This window comes from Pseudochaenichthys georgianus, unplaced genomic scaffold (assembly GCF_902827115.2).
Source record: "Pseudochaenichthys georgianus unplaced genomic scaffold, fPseGeo1.2 scaffold_924_arrow_ctg1, whole genome shotgun sequence".
NCBI classification, from domain to species: domain Eukaryota; kingdom Metazoa; phylum Chordata; class Actinopteri; order Perciformes; family Channichthyidae; genus Pseudochaenichthys; species Pseudochaenichthys georgianus.
In genome coordinates, this window is record NW_027263454.1 from 26,635 (window position 1) to 40,758 (window position 14,124).

At 38.9% G+C, this 14,124-nt stretch overlaps 1 protein-coding gene and 2 non-coding genes across 3 annotated transcripts; 2 read left to right on the forward strand and 1 right to left on the reverse strand.

The window, feature by feature from the left end:
• The first annotated feature begins 8,299 nt into the window (after positions 1-8,299).
• Positions 8,300-8,372, forward strand: trnar-ccu (transfer RNA arginine (anticodon CCU)). The gene has a single exon. It is a non-coding gene; the product is annotated as a tRNA-Arg (tRNA).
• A 355-nt stretch (positions 8,373-8,727) lies between these two features.
• trnar-ccu (transfer RNA arginine (anticodon CCU)) lies at positions 8,728-8,800 on the forward strand. Its single transcript has one exon. It is a non-coding gene; the product is annotated as a tRNA-Arg (tRNA).
• A 1,240-nt stretch (positions 8,801-10,040) lies between these two features.
• Positions 10,041-13,656, reverse strand: LOC117444754 (transcription factor Sox-8-like). The gene is made up of 3 exons (XM_034080179.2): positions 13,135-13,656; positions 11,530-11,756; positions 10,041-10,916 (listed from the first exon to the last, which is right to left on the reverse strand). Exons 1-3 carry the CDS (start codon positions 13,533-13,535, stop codon positions 10,216-10,218), a joined length of 1,329 nt encoding a protein of 442 aa, XP_033936070.1. The 5' UTR covers positions 13,536-13,656; the 3' UTR covers positions 10,041-10,215.
• Between the last annotated feature and the right edge of the window lie 468 nt (positions 13,657-14,124).

Here is a 14,124-nt window from a genome sequence, read left to right on the forward strand (position 1 = left end):
GTGGTGACGGATTAATATGGAGGAATACATTAATTCATATGGAAATAAATACAGGAATACATTAATAAAATAATTAATAAATTAGGAAATATATACAGAAATGTGGAAATAAATACAGGAAATTAAAATAATATTAATAATACATTTGTTTCAGAATTCTTATATTTGCAGGACAACAAATATTCAGGACATCTTTTTCAAAATATATTTTTATTTCAGAACAAAAATACATTTATTTCAGAGTTCTCAGACTGAAGACAGAACTCTATTTTTTTATTTTATTAACTTTTTTTCTCATGTCCTACACCGTACAATTCCACTACACTGCGATGCTGAAACACATGGAAGGTGAAAACTGATATTTAACTAAGAAGGTAAGATGTATTTTATACACCAGTAGATGGCGCTCTTCAGTCACCTGTTAAAGGACATCTGTGCAGCGGGAGAAAGTGTGTGTGACCTGCTCTGTGTGTGAATGTCACCTGATGATCTCGCCACTCTCACACACACACACACACACACACACGCACACACTCACACACAGAGATGGCAAAAGTACACACATCCTTTACTCAAGTAGAAGTACAGATACTCGTGTTTAAAGTACTCTGGTGAAAGTAGAAGTACTGACTAAACTTCTTTACTCAAGTAAAAGTAAAGAGGCTTTGAAGTGTCCTTCAGTAAAAAGTACCCATAACTAGCAGCTGCTTTAAAGAGTACCTGACCTCCCTTTATATTAATAGAACCATAATGTCATTGTTAGCTAATGAATGTTTCCATGGTGACCAACGGCAACATGACAACGTTTCCATTGGTCCCTCTTCTTTAGAGAAGACCAGGAAGTGATGGATACACGGATCGTGTTCCAACCAATAGGCACGCAGTGACTCTAAAGAATAATGACCACGCACCAACACACATTCAGACTAAAGGAACCAGCTGTTTGGAACATGAGAGAAGTAGAAAGTACAGGTATTTGAGTTCAACATGTAAGAAGTAGAAAGTACAGGTATTTGAGTTCAACATGAGAGAAGTAGAAAGTACAGGTATTTGAGTTCAACATGTAAGAAGTAGAAAGTACAGGTATTTGGGTTCAACATGTGAGAAGTAGAAAGTACAGGTATTTGGGTTCAACATGTAAGAAGTAGAAAGTACAGGTATTTGAGTTCAACATGTAAGAAGTAGAAAGTACAGGTATTTGGGTTCAACATGTAAGAAGTAGAAAGTACAGGTATTTGTGTTCAACGTGTGAGAAGTAGAAAGTACAGGTATTTGAGTTCAACATGTAAGAAGTAGAAAGTACAGGTATTTGAGTTCAACATGTAAGAAGTAGAAAGTACAGGTATTTTAGTTCAACATGTAAGAAAGTACAGGTATTTGAGTTCAACATGTGAGAAGTAGAAAGTACAGGTATTTGAGTTCAACATGTAAGAAGTAGAAAGTACAGGTATTTTAGTTCAACATGTGAGAAGTAGAAAGTACAGGTATTTGAGTTCAACATGTAGGAAGTAGAAAGTACAGGTATTTGTGTTCAACATGTAAGAAGTAGAAAGTACAGGTATTTTAGTTCAACATGTGAGAAGTAGAAAGTACAGGTATTTGTGTTCACCATGTAAGAAGTAGAAAGTACAGGTATTTGAGTTCAACATGTAAGAAGTAGAAAGTACAGGTATTTCAGTTCAACATGAGAGAAGTAGAAAGTACAGGTATTTGAGTTCAACATGTGAGAAGTAGAAAGTACAGGTATTTGAGTTCAACATGTAAGAAGTAGAAAGTACAGGTATTTGTGTTCAACATGTAAGAAGTAGAAAGTACAGGTATTTGAGTTCAACATGTAAGAAGTAGAAAGTACAGGTATTTGAGTTCAACATGAGAGAAGTAGAAAGTACAGGTATTTGAGTTCAACATGTAAGAAGTAGAAAGTACAGGTATTTGAGTTCAACATGTAAGAAGTAGAAAGTACAGGTATTTGTGTTCAACATGTGAGAAGTAGAAAGTACAGGTATTTGTGTTCAACATGTGAGAAGTAGAAAGTACAGGTATTTGAGTTCAACATGTAAGAAGTAGAAAGTGCAGGTATTTGAGTTCAACATGTGAGAAGTAGAAAGTACAGGTATTTGAGTTCAACATGTAAGAAGTAGAAAGTACAGGTATTTGAGTTCAACATGTATGAAGTAGAAAGTACAGGTATTTGAGTTCAACATGTAAGAAGTAGAAAGTACAGGTATTAGTGTTCAACATGTAAGAAGTAGAAAGTACAGGTATTTGAGTTCAACATGTAAGAAGTAGAAAGTACAGGTATTTGAGTTCAACATGAGAGAAGTAGAAAGTACAGGTATTTGAGTTCAACATGTGAGAAGTAGAAAGTACAGGTATTTGAGTTCAACATGTAAGATGTAGAAAGTACAGGTATTTGGGTTCAACATGTGAGAAGTAGAAAGTACAGGTATTTGAGTTCAACATGTAAGAAGTAGAAAGTACAGGTATTTGAGTTCAACATGTAAGAAGTAGAAAGTACAGGTATTTGAGTTCAACATGTAAGAAGTAGAAAGTACAGGTATTTGAGTTCAACATGTAAGAAGTAGAAAGTACAGGTATTTGTGTTCAACATGTAAGAAGTAGAAAGTACAGGTATTTGAGTTCAACATGAGAGAAGTAGAAAGTACAGGTATTTGAGTTCAACATGTAAGAAGTAGAAAGTACAGGTATTTGAGTTCAACATGTAAGAAGTAGAAAGTACAGGTATTTGAGTTCAACATGAGAGAAGTAGAAAGTACAGGTATTTGAGTTCAACATGTAAGAAGTAGAAAGTACAGGTATTTGAGTTCAACATGTAAGAAGTAGAAAGTACAGGTATTTGAGTTCAACATGTAAGAAGTAGAAAGTACAGGTATTTGAGTTCAACATGTAAGAAGTAGAAAGTACAAGTATTTGTGTTCAACATGTAAGAAGTAGAAAGTACAGGTATTTGAGTTCAACATGTAAGAAGTAGAAAGTACAGGTATTTGAGTTCAACATGTAAGAAGTAGAAAGTACAGGTATTTGAGTTCAACATGTAAGAAGTAGAAAGTACAGGTATTTGAGTTCAACATGTGAGAAGTAGAAAGTACAGGTATTTGAGTTCAACATGTAAGAAGTAGAAAGTACAGGTATTTGAGTTCAACATGTAAGAAGTAGAAAGTACAGGTATTTGAGTTCAACATGTGAGAAGTAGAAAGTACAGGTATTTGAGTTCAACATGTAAGAAGTAGAAAGTACAGGTATTTGAGTTCAACATGTAAGAAGTAGAAAGTACAGGTATTTGGGTTCAACATGTGAGAAGTAGAAAGTACAGGTATTTGAGTTCAACATGTAAGAAGTAGAAAGTACAGGTATTTGAGTTCAACATGTAAGAAGTAGAAAGTACAGGTATTTGAGTTCAACATGTAAGAAGTAGAAAGTACAGGTATTTGAGTTCAACATGTAAGAAGTAGAAAGTACAGGTATTTGTGTTCAACATGTAAGAAGTAGAAAGTACAGGTATTTGAGTTCAACATGAGAGAAGTAGAAAGTACAGGTATTTGAGTTCAACATGTAAGAAGTAGAAAGTACAGGTATTTGAGTTCAACATGAGAGAAGTAGAAAGTACAGGTATTTGAGTTCAACATGTAAGAAGTAGAAAGTACAGGTATTTGAGTTCAACATGTAAGAAGTAGAAAGTACAGGTATTTGAGTTCAACATGAGAGAAGTAGAAAGTACAGGTATTTGAGTTCAACATGTAAGAAGTAGAAAGTACAGGTATTTGAGTTCAACATGTAAGAAGTAGAAAGTACAGGTATTTGAGTTCAACATGTGAGAAGTAGAAAGTACAGGTATTTGAGTTCAACATGTGAGAAGTAGAAAGTACAGGTATTTGAGTTCAACATGTAAGAAGTAGAAAGTACAGGTATTTGAGTTCAACATGTAAGAAGTAGAAAGTACAGGTATTTGAGTTCAACATGTAAGAAGTAGAAAGTACAGGTATTTGAGTTCAACATGTAAGAAGTAGAAAGTACAGGTATTTGAGTTCAACATGTAAGAAGTAGAAAGTACAGGTATTTGTGTTCAACATGTAAGAAGTAGAAAGTACAGGTATTTGTGTTCAACATGAGAGAAGTAGAAAGTACAGGTATTTGAGTTCAACATGTAAGAAGTAGAAAGTACAGGTATTTGAGTTCAACATGTAAGAAGTAGAAAGTACAGGTATTTTGAGTTCAACCTGTAAGAAGTAGAAAGTACAGGTATTTGTGTTCAACATGTAAGAAGTAGAAAGTACAGGTATTTGAGTTCAACATGTGAGAAGTAGAAAGTACAGGTATTTGAGTTCAACATGTAAGAAGTAGAAAGTACAGGTATTTGGGTTCAACATGTAAGAAGTAGAAAGTACAGGTATTTGAGTTCAACATGTAAGAAGTAGAAAGTACAGGTATTTGAGTTCAACATGTGAGAAGTAGAAAGTACAGGTATTTGAGTTCAACATGTAAGAAGTAGAAAGTACAGGTATTTGAGTTCAACATGTAAGAAGTAGAAAGTACAGGTATTTGAATTCAACATGTAAGAAGTAGAAAGTACAGGTATTTGAGTTCAACATGTAAGAAGTAGAAAGTACAGGTATTTGTGTTCAACATGTAAGAAGTAGAAAGTACAGGTATTTGGTTCAACATGTGAGAAGTAGAAAGTACAGGTATTTGGTTCAACATGTGAGAAGTAGAAAGTACAGGTATTTGAGTTCAACATGTAAGAAGTAGAAAGTACAGGTATTTGTGTTCAACATGTGAGAAGTAGAAAGTACAGGTATTTGTGTTCAACATGTGAGAAGTAGAAAGTACAGGTATTTGAGTTCAACATGTAAGAAGTAGAAAGTGCAGGTATTTGAGTTCAACATGTGAGAAGTAGAAAGTACAGGTATTTGAGTTCAACATGTAAGAAGTAGAAAGTACAGGTATTTGAGTTCAACATGTAAGAAGTAGAAAGTACAGGTATTTGAGTTCAACATGTAAGAAGTAGAAAGTACAGGTATTTGAGTTCAACATGTGAGAAGTAGAAAGTACAGGTATTTGTGTTCAACATGTGAGAAGTAGAAAGTACAGGTATTTGTGTTCAACATGTGAGAAGTAGAAAGTACAGGTATTTGAGTTCAACATGTAGAAGTAGAAAGTACAGGTATTTGAGTTCAACATGTAAGAAGTAGAAAGTACAGGTATTTGAGTTCAACATGTGAGAAGTAGAAAGTACAGGTATTTGTGTTCAACATGTAAGAAGTAGAAAGTACAGGTATTTGAGTTCAACATGTGAGAAGTAGAAAGTACAGGTATTTGAGTTCAACCTGTAAGAAGTAGAAAGTACAGGTATTTGGGTTCAACATGTAAGAAGTAGAAAGTACAGGTATTTGAGTTCAACATGTAAGACGTAGAAAGAACAGGTATTTGAGTTCAACATGTGAGAAGTAGAAAGTACAGGTATTTGAGTTCAACATGTAAGAAGTAGAAAGTACAGGTATTTGAGTTCAACATGTAAGAAGTAGAAAGTACAGGTATTTGAATTCAACATGTAAGAAGTAGAAAGTACAGGTATTTGAGTTCAACATGAGAGAAGTAGAAAGTACAGGTATTTGAGTTCAACATGTAAGAAGTAGAAAGTACAGGTATTTGAGTTCAACATGTAAGAAGTAGAAAGTACAGGTATTTGGGTTCAACATGTAAGAAGTAGAAAGTACAGGTATTTGAGTTCAACATGAGAGAAGTAGAAAGTACAGGTATTTGGGTTCAACATGTAAGAAGTAGAAAGTACAGGTATTTGAGTTCAACATGTAAGAAGTAGAAAGTACAGGTATTTGAGTTCAACATGTAAGAAGTAGAAAGTTCAGGTATTTGAGTTCAAATGTAAGAAGTAGAAAGTACAGGTATTTGTGTTCAACATGTAAGAAGTAGAAAGTACAGGTATTTGGGTTCATCATGTAAGAAGTAGAAAGTACAGGTATTTGAGTTCAACATGTAAGAAGTAGAAAGTACAGGTATTTGAGTTCAACATGTGAGAAGTAGAAAGTACAGGTATTTGAGTTCAACATGTGAGAAGTAGAAAGTACAGGTATTTGAGTTCAACATGTGAGAAGTAGAAAGTTCAGGTATTTGAGTTCAACATGTGAGAAGTAGAAAGTTCAGGTATTTGAGTTCAACATGTAAGAAGTAGAAAGTACAGGTATTTGAGTTCAACATGTAAGAAGTACAAAGTACAGGTATTTGTGTTCAACATGTGAGAAGTAGAAAGTACAGGTATTTGTGTTCAACATGTAAGTAGAAAGTAAAAAGTCATAAAGTACTGATACCAGACACATTTACTCAAGTACAGTAATGAAGATAATTGTACTCCACTACTTCCCACCTCTGCACACACACTTCCCCTCCCTAACGGTGTGTGTATTGCATCAATGGGCGTCTGTCTGTAGTCGAGTTGTCGTTGGCAGGCAGGTCACCACTCACCAGACAGTGATCCACTGAGCTGCAGCATGAACCCAAACAGGAAGTGGGGGGAAACTGTGGGTCGTCATCCCAACAGACACCTGTTTGTCCCAGAGATAATAAGGTGGGCGAGGAAACATTTATTAATTCGAAAACTGAGCTGAAAATCTTAGGAACAACTTATTTGGAAGTTTCTCGAGTGTAGGACTTGCTTAATATGGCGACACGCTTCATGCAACGGTCCATTTTCAAGTTATATTCGGCTAACATCACATGCCATATTGCAGACTAGTGGAAAGAAAACAAAAAATACACATTTAAAATATATTTTAAACTATTTTTGCGTGTATAATTATCCTAAATTCATCAAAAGTTAGCATAAAATAATGCCTCATTTGCATATTTAACAAAAAATAAAAATGTTAAACTTGTAGCCTAATTATAAGAACATAATTGCCTTAAGAAGTTTCATTATATTATCTGTTAGTTTATTATTGTATTCATCTGTCTGTAGTGCAACATGTACGGGCTTTTATACTCTCTTACCATTCATCTCTAATTCAGAAGCACTTATACCCACCAAACATTTCTCCTATCTATATTCTGAAGCTTTTTAACAAAGGGTTCATTGAAATGTCGTTTAGAGCCTGATTTATACGTCGTTTTATCACAAAAACATGTGAAAAGGGCCTTATTTTAAGACAGCTAATAGCATTTTCTGATTTATGGAGTAATAACATTTTGAAATTCCTTCTGTACAAATCCTTGACAACAAAACGACTCATATGCATATTTAAACATTTAACTTCAGAAAACTTGCAATACAAAAAAGTATTGTCTTAGTATAAGTTATCAATAGGGGAAGTTTCATGGTGATATCTTTACGTTTAAAAAAAATGCCCTTCACATTTATCGAGTCTCCCCTTTAAATCAAGCAGTGGTCATGTCGACAAGTCAAAGCCTTTTTCCGGGTCGTGAATCAAAGTAGCATTTCTCTTACAGCTCAGTGTTTGGAAAACCCAATCCAGCTGTGCTGTCCGTCAGCTCCTGGACTGTGAAATCAGATAATCTCCTGACGGGAAGCCAGCAGGAGCAGCTGCTGCACTGGAAACAACGAGAAACAACTGGAGACGCAGCAGAAGAGGGACAGTGACAGCCGTAAGAGCGGGACGACATGTTGTCTGCTCAGGGAAGGGACTCTGACGCCTCGCTTAATGTTGTGATTCAGCTGCACCTTCAGACCGAATTGTGTGAGAAACAGGAATGTATATACCTTGTGCTCGTAGGAATCCCTCAGGGGTGTCAAACTCAATTTCATCGCGGGCCACATTCGCATAAATGTTGCACCCAAAGGGCCGGTTGTAACTATATAAATATGTAATATATATAAGATATTGTATTATATGACATTATTGCCTCTGAATTGGATTATTATCGGATAGGATAATAACTTAGTAATTAACTACGTCTGAAAGCAGAAGTCCAGGGCAAATAATTGCAAGTCTCTTCAGTGTGCTTGTCACAAAACGAGATGCATTGTGGGACATGTAGTTTATGGGCAACCTGCTTCTGTAAATCGTCATGTAACCTATAATACATGTATTATATTCTTTGCAAGCTCTTGCGGGGCCGCATAAAATGAAGTCGCGGGCCGGATTTGGCCCCCGGGCCTTGAGTTTGAGACCCCTGATTTAGAGTGTATATCTTCATGGTTGAATGCACTCGTTGTGAGTTGCTTTGGGTGAAAGTGACACACTTGGAAGTAGGGTAATTTCTCACATAGATATCTAGTTTATTGGACCCACAAAAAGCAGGATGTAAAGCCCCAGTGGCCTAATGGATAAGGCACTGGCCTCCTAAGCCAGGGATTGTGGGTTCGAGTCCCATCTGGGGTGATTGACAGCAGAATACTGCTTTACGTTGGTGCACATGTGGCCGCTACCGAACCAAGCACTCGGGTTAGGGTTGGCCATATAATGGTTAAATTGTGAGCTGCCACATAAATGATGGCATCTGGTTGGTACAAAAGACAGTTGGTTCATGGTTACACATTTCAGTGGGAAATAACAAGTGGAGGTCGTCATCCATTGGTTTCATCATTTGAGGCCTTGAGGCTGCAGTTTTGTTGGATCCAGAAGTAACAGGAGTTTGGAAGTCGGTTATTTTTCTCATAGACTGACCAACTTGACTTTATATCGCTTTACGTTGGTGCTGAATGTCTATAGAACCGGTAAAAATACAGCATTTTGAGCCCCAGTGGCCCAATGGATAAGGCACTGGCCTCCTAGGCCAGGGATTGTGGGTTCGAGTCCCACCTGGGGTGATTGGGAGGAGTTAAAAGAGGACGTCATGTCGGTGGAAAAGTTAAAGGTTAAAGTTTGAGAAACCGGCTCGAGATCGCTAGAATTTGAAAATACACAACCGGAGAAAATCTGCCACTTCCTCACAGAGCCCCTCCTCCAACACACACGAACGTGCACATGACCAATGAGGGCATGAGATAAGTTTGTGCCCCGATGGAAGGCTGACAGGCAGATAGGCCATCCAATCGGATTGGTTGTACTTTTTACAGTATCACGGCTTCTACAGATGACATTTTTTAATGGGTTTGTTGTCAAAGCACTTCAGATATTCATTGCTATCGGGATGTTAAGAGCATTCCATGGAATATAACAAAAGGTGTATCTCGAGCCGGTTTCTGAAACTTACCTACCCCACCTTTAACAGGTTAGCAGTTGAAATCATACTCACACCAGCACTGTACTGGAACAGAACTCTCTTTGGTGCAAAATTGATTGAGAGAGAACCACCGGACTCAACCGGTTGAAAGATAAGAGATGCCATTGTTTTCTCATTTAAAACACAAATTGTGGGCATTTTTGCAGCATTGCGAGCCCCAGTGGCCTAATGGATAAGGCACTGGCCTCCTAAGCCAGGGACTGTGGTTCGAGTCCCATCTGGGGTGATTGACAGCAGAACCAGCTGCCTTTAATACGTTCTGTTATTAATGTAGAACAGGGGTTCTCAAAGTGTTGATGAGTGAGGGCCAATGTAGGTTCCCAATATTGGATTGAGGGCCCAAGAAAAAACGGAACACAAAATAATTCCAAAACAAATCCTTTCTTTATTGTATAATAATTACCGCAACTCGCGAGATGCCTAGTTGCCATGCAACCAGTAGTCTAGCAAGCTTTCCACAAGCTGTCATTCATAATTTAGGAATGACAACCCAGGGGGCGCAGTTTTACCATTCTGAAATTCCATTCTAATTCTTACTAGATACAACCATGGAGGATTAAAATATAACGCATGCATTTCAGCGTGTCACATGAACTATCGCGGGCCGTCAGAAACATTTCCGAGGGCCGCCATTGGCCCGCGGGCCGCACTTTGAGAACCCCTGATGTAGAGCCTATATTATTTAAAAACAGACACAATATCTCTAGCAGTGAAGAACTTAGCTCAAATGGTAGCGAATCACATACTGACTTTTTATTGGAGGTTTCAAATGTCATGCCTCAAACAGAAAAGACTCAAAACACTGAATCTTTGTCGATCATATAAAAAAAATCCTTGAGAATAAACAAATGTAACTGTATATTAATGCACAACACAACAGTTACTGTCATCGGCATTTCCCTTCAGAATTAAATTAAAACCGGTCAACAAAGCAGCTACTGTTCTGTCCTGTGACGTGTTGGTCCATATCTAAAGCTTCTGCAGGGAGTGTCCTCGTCTTCAAGGCCTGCTGAGTGTTGTGTAGACCGGCTGCTCCCAGACTGATGGAGGAGGACTGTGTGGAGGTGGTGCCAAGGCCAAGCTGTTGATAAGAGGTGAAACATAAGGCCTGCGGGAGGAGTGGAAGTACGGGTACTGATACAGACCGGCCGCGGGGTATCCGGAGAAAGCACTGCTGTAGAAACCGGAGCCCTGGAGGTCACTGAAGTCAGATTGGTGGGTGTTGGAGGCTGAGCCTGAACTAAAGGACGTGTAATCAGATTGTGGAGGAGTGGAGGAACTGCTGTAGTGATCTGGACTCATCTGCTCAGTTTTTATCTGAGGCTTGGTGTCCTCGTGGAGCCTGGGGGTTTCACGACACGCTAAAGAGGATGCAGTCCCACTTTTCGGCGCCCTGGCAGCGTTGTGAGGGTGGAGGCTGGGCAGGAGGAAGGTGCCGTGTCCGTGGGCGGTGCTATCTGTCGGGGTGAGGAGAGCGGAGCCGTTGGGAGGGAGGTACTGGTCGAACTCGTTGACGTCGAAGGCCTCGATGGTGCTGATGACGTCGGGGCTGAGCTCGGAGATGTCCACGATACTGAAGTCGATGTTCTGACGGCCCCCTGTGGTGGAGGTAGAGGTGTCTGCAGGACGCTCGTGTTTGTTCCCCATGTGGAGGTCTGTTTTCGGAGTAGTTGGAGGCGTTGGAGGTCCGTGAGACTGACCTGGAAACACCAAGGATTCACCAATTAATTTACAAGCAATAAAGGCAACTGTGCGTCAGCGGAAAAGAAGCTTCCACCAATCCACATGTTAAAGTGTCCTAAGGCAAGATACTGGACCTCAAACTGATCCCATTGACTTGTGGATGCTATTGAAGTGTCTATAAGTTGAGCCACAATGGTTTTGATCAATTATTCCAAGGAAGTCCAACATGCAACCTGATGGCGAACCACTCCCAACCATCATGGACATACATACAAAGACTTGCTTGGAAAACAGAGAACAGAAATTAATCGTTGGCAGGTTTAAAGATAGTTTGTTTTAGAAGAAGCTAAAAGTGTTGCTACTTATTTCAAAATGTTCATCATAGTATTTTGTATAAGTATTTTTTTGTGCAAAAATATTCTCTTTTTTATTATTATTATTATTATATCAAATTAAAGTGAATGCCTTTGAGGTTTTGGACTGCAAATAAAAGACTTCAAAAGACATCAGCGTGGACTTTGAGAAACTGGAATGCACATGTTTCACTGCTTTCTGACATTATATTGACTAAGTGAAGTAACAAACATGTCATTTCGAGCTGCCCTAAACGGTGTAAAGATGGTTTCTCACCTGTTTTGTCAGTATGGTATTGATGGTACTCGTCTCCTGGTTCTGTCTTATACGGGCCCTGCTGCTGATTCAGCAGGACAAGTCCAGGTCTGCCGTCCCCCTGACCCGGTTTGGTGCTCTTGCGTCTCCGAGGCTGGTACTTGTAGTCCGGATAATCTTTCTTGTGCTGCATCCTCAGCCTCTCAGCCTCCTGGACGAAGGGACGCTTCTCTGTTTCAGAGAGGAGTCTGAGGAAGGAAGATGGTGGGTTATTCAAGGACCTTTACATCCATGCACGTACAACAAGTCTACAAGGCACGTCTAATGTCAAAATACACACATTTTGACTTTTCTTAGGTACTCTCACTGTTGTAAAAACGTTAAAGCGTCTAGAATACCAGACAGCCAGGAAATGAGAAATGAGAAGGGCTGCTTATTCACATTGTGCACGATTTACTGCTCTATAATTTGTATTCCCTATCTGACAGCTGGATACATAATGAGCTGTATGAAGCAGTTATATATTAAACTATCCAACAGCAGAGAATGAGTCCCACTTTCACGAGAAAATGCTTCTTGAAAAAAAATCAAACAATATATAACTAAAACGCACAGGCTCATTCAAAGAAGGATACTGTTACATGGTATAGGGTTTCAGTGCAAACCATGTTTTTGCACTGGACATGCACAAAACACACACTATCTGATATTACCTCTTTTTTTTAATCGCTTTTTGCTCATAGGTTACTTTCCCACCAATCAGAAGAGTTGTCACTTTTTGTCACAATTCTTATTTTGGATCAAATCCACTGAGGAGAGAACTGTGGTCTGCAGTCATAGTTGATAGCTTGTTCACTTGTCATTAGTTAAAGTTGAGACCCTCTATTGAATCTTCATACCCACTGTAGGAGCCGCATTTAAGTACATTTTGTTTTTGATTTATTTGGAACCTTTATTAATGCATTTGTCTGTTTCAGTGAGAGGTGTGCTTTGCTCAGGTGAAGGGGGCGGGGCTAAGGCTTTACGTTGGAGGTGCGGTGTGTGACGGGGGAGCAGCAGCAGCAGCAATACCGTCATTGACACGCAGACGCAACCTTATAGTCAAATACAGATTATTAGGATCTGCTGTTTAAGTTTAAGTTAAATATTGATTTCGTATTTTGTTTATGTTTTGCTGGAAATAAACAATGTCTAGTACACTATTTTGTAAAACAAAGGTGCTATTGTACCAGACAGCCAGTCCAATCTGTAATAAACATCAGTGCTAATTTAACTATGTATTATAAGTGCAAACCATGTTTTCTTCCACGTGCAGGAAAGAACAAAACCAACACACCCTCTCCCTATACTACTCTTTTGCAAGTTCTCTTCAATCTTTTTTTATTTATTCAAAATGTCAACACATTAATAGAGATTATTATGCTTAATCACGTCAATGTACTGTTGGGTTTAAAGTCGTTAAATCAGAGGAATTGTCATATTTTCAAAAAAGGTAAAATGTTCAATTGGAATGAAATGGGCTGAGGAGAAACCATGGGTACACTAACTGGGGGGGGGTTCCGACTTTGCATTCAATACTGACTTCTCACGTGTCCAACTGGAGAATAATTTATCTTCACTACTCACCTCCACAGTTTGCCCAGCGTCTTGCTGAGCTCCGCGTTGTGCAGGTGAGGATATTGATCCGCCAGCTTCCTCCTCGCGGCCTGAGCCCAAACCATGAAGGCGTTCATCGGCCGCTTCACGTGAGGCTGGCTCTTCAGCGCGCGCTCCCCCATAGCCGGCACCGGCAGCAGAGACCAGTCGTATCCCTTCAGCACCTGCGACACGGCGTCACGGATGCACGCGGGGAAGCGATCAGCCTTCACGCTGCTCTCCGGTTCGTGCGTAATTTTGCGCGCTGGCTCTGGGGCCTCTGACCCAGCTGGGGAGGTTGGGGACTCTGAATCTGATCCATGCTTGGATAAAGGGCTTTCGCTGCCTGCTGGACTGCGAGGAATATCTGTCAATGACTTCTCTTTTGTCATATTGGCGCGTAAAAAGTTGCCAAATTGTCCAATTCCAACTCTCCAAGTGCGTAAATGCGCACGGCTCAGACGGAAGACTGTTTCACCCCGAAATCAGGTCCAATTCCAATGTTCTTGTCTTGAATTATTTCTTTCTACGTCCTCTGACAGAGCTAGGCAAAGTTTAATGAGTTTCCTTTTTAGCACTTTAGCTCTTCGTACTCGTTTCTCTCCGCCCCCTCGTGTCCTATTGGCTTTGGGAACGTTTTACAGGATCAGTTCCTCCCAGTTTGGCACGAAGCAGGAGGAGGCAGTTAATGTTAACATTCAAATTCAAAACCAAATGTTATGATGATTCAGATAGTAGCAGATGAGTTAAATATTATTTTAAAGTCAATGTTATATTGGGTTTTGCTATTCCTTTGTATTTTAGGAAAGTATATCCTACTTTTATTAATGTCAATTCCCTCGATCTTATAACATTCATATTCTACTTACTCGTTAAGATAAATTACTGTTAATACAGCAATACTATTCCAATAATATGAAACTAACAAAGGGTAATTCACTAAAGAATGTTCTTGATATTGTAAATTACATTTTTACATTA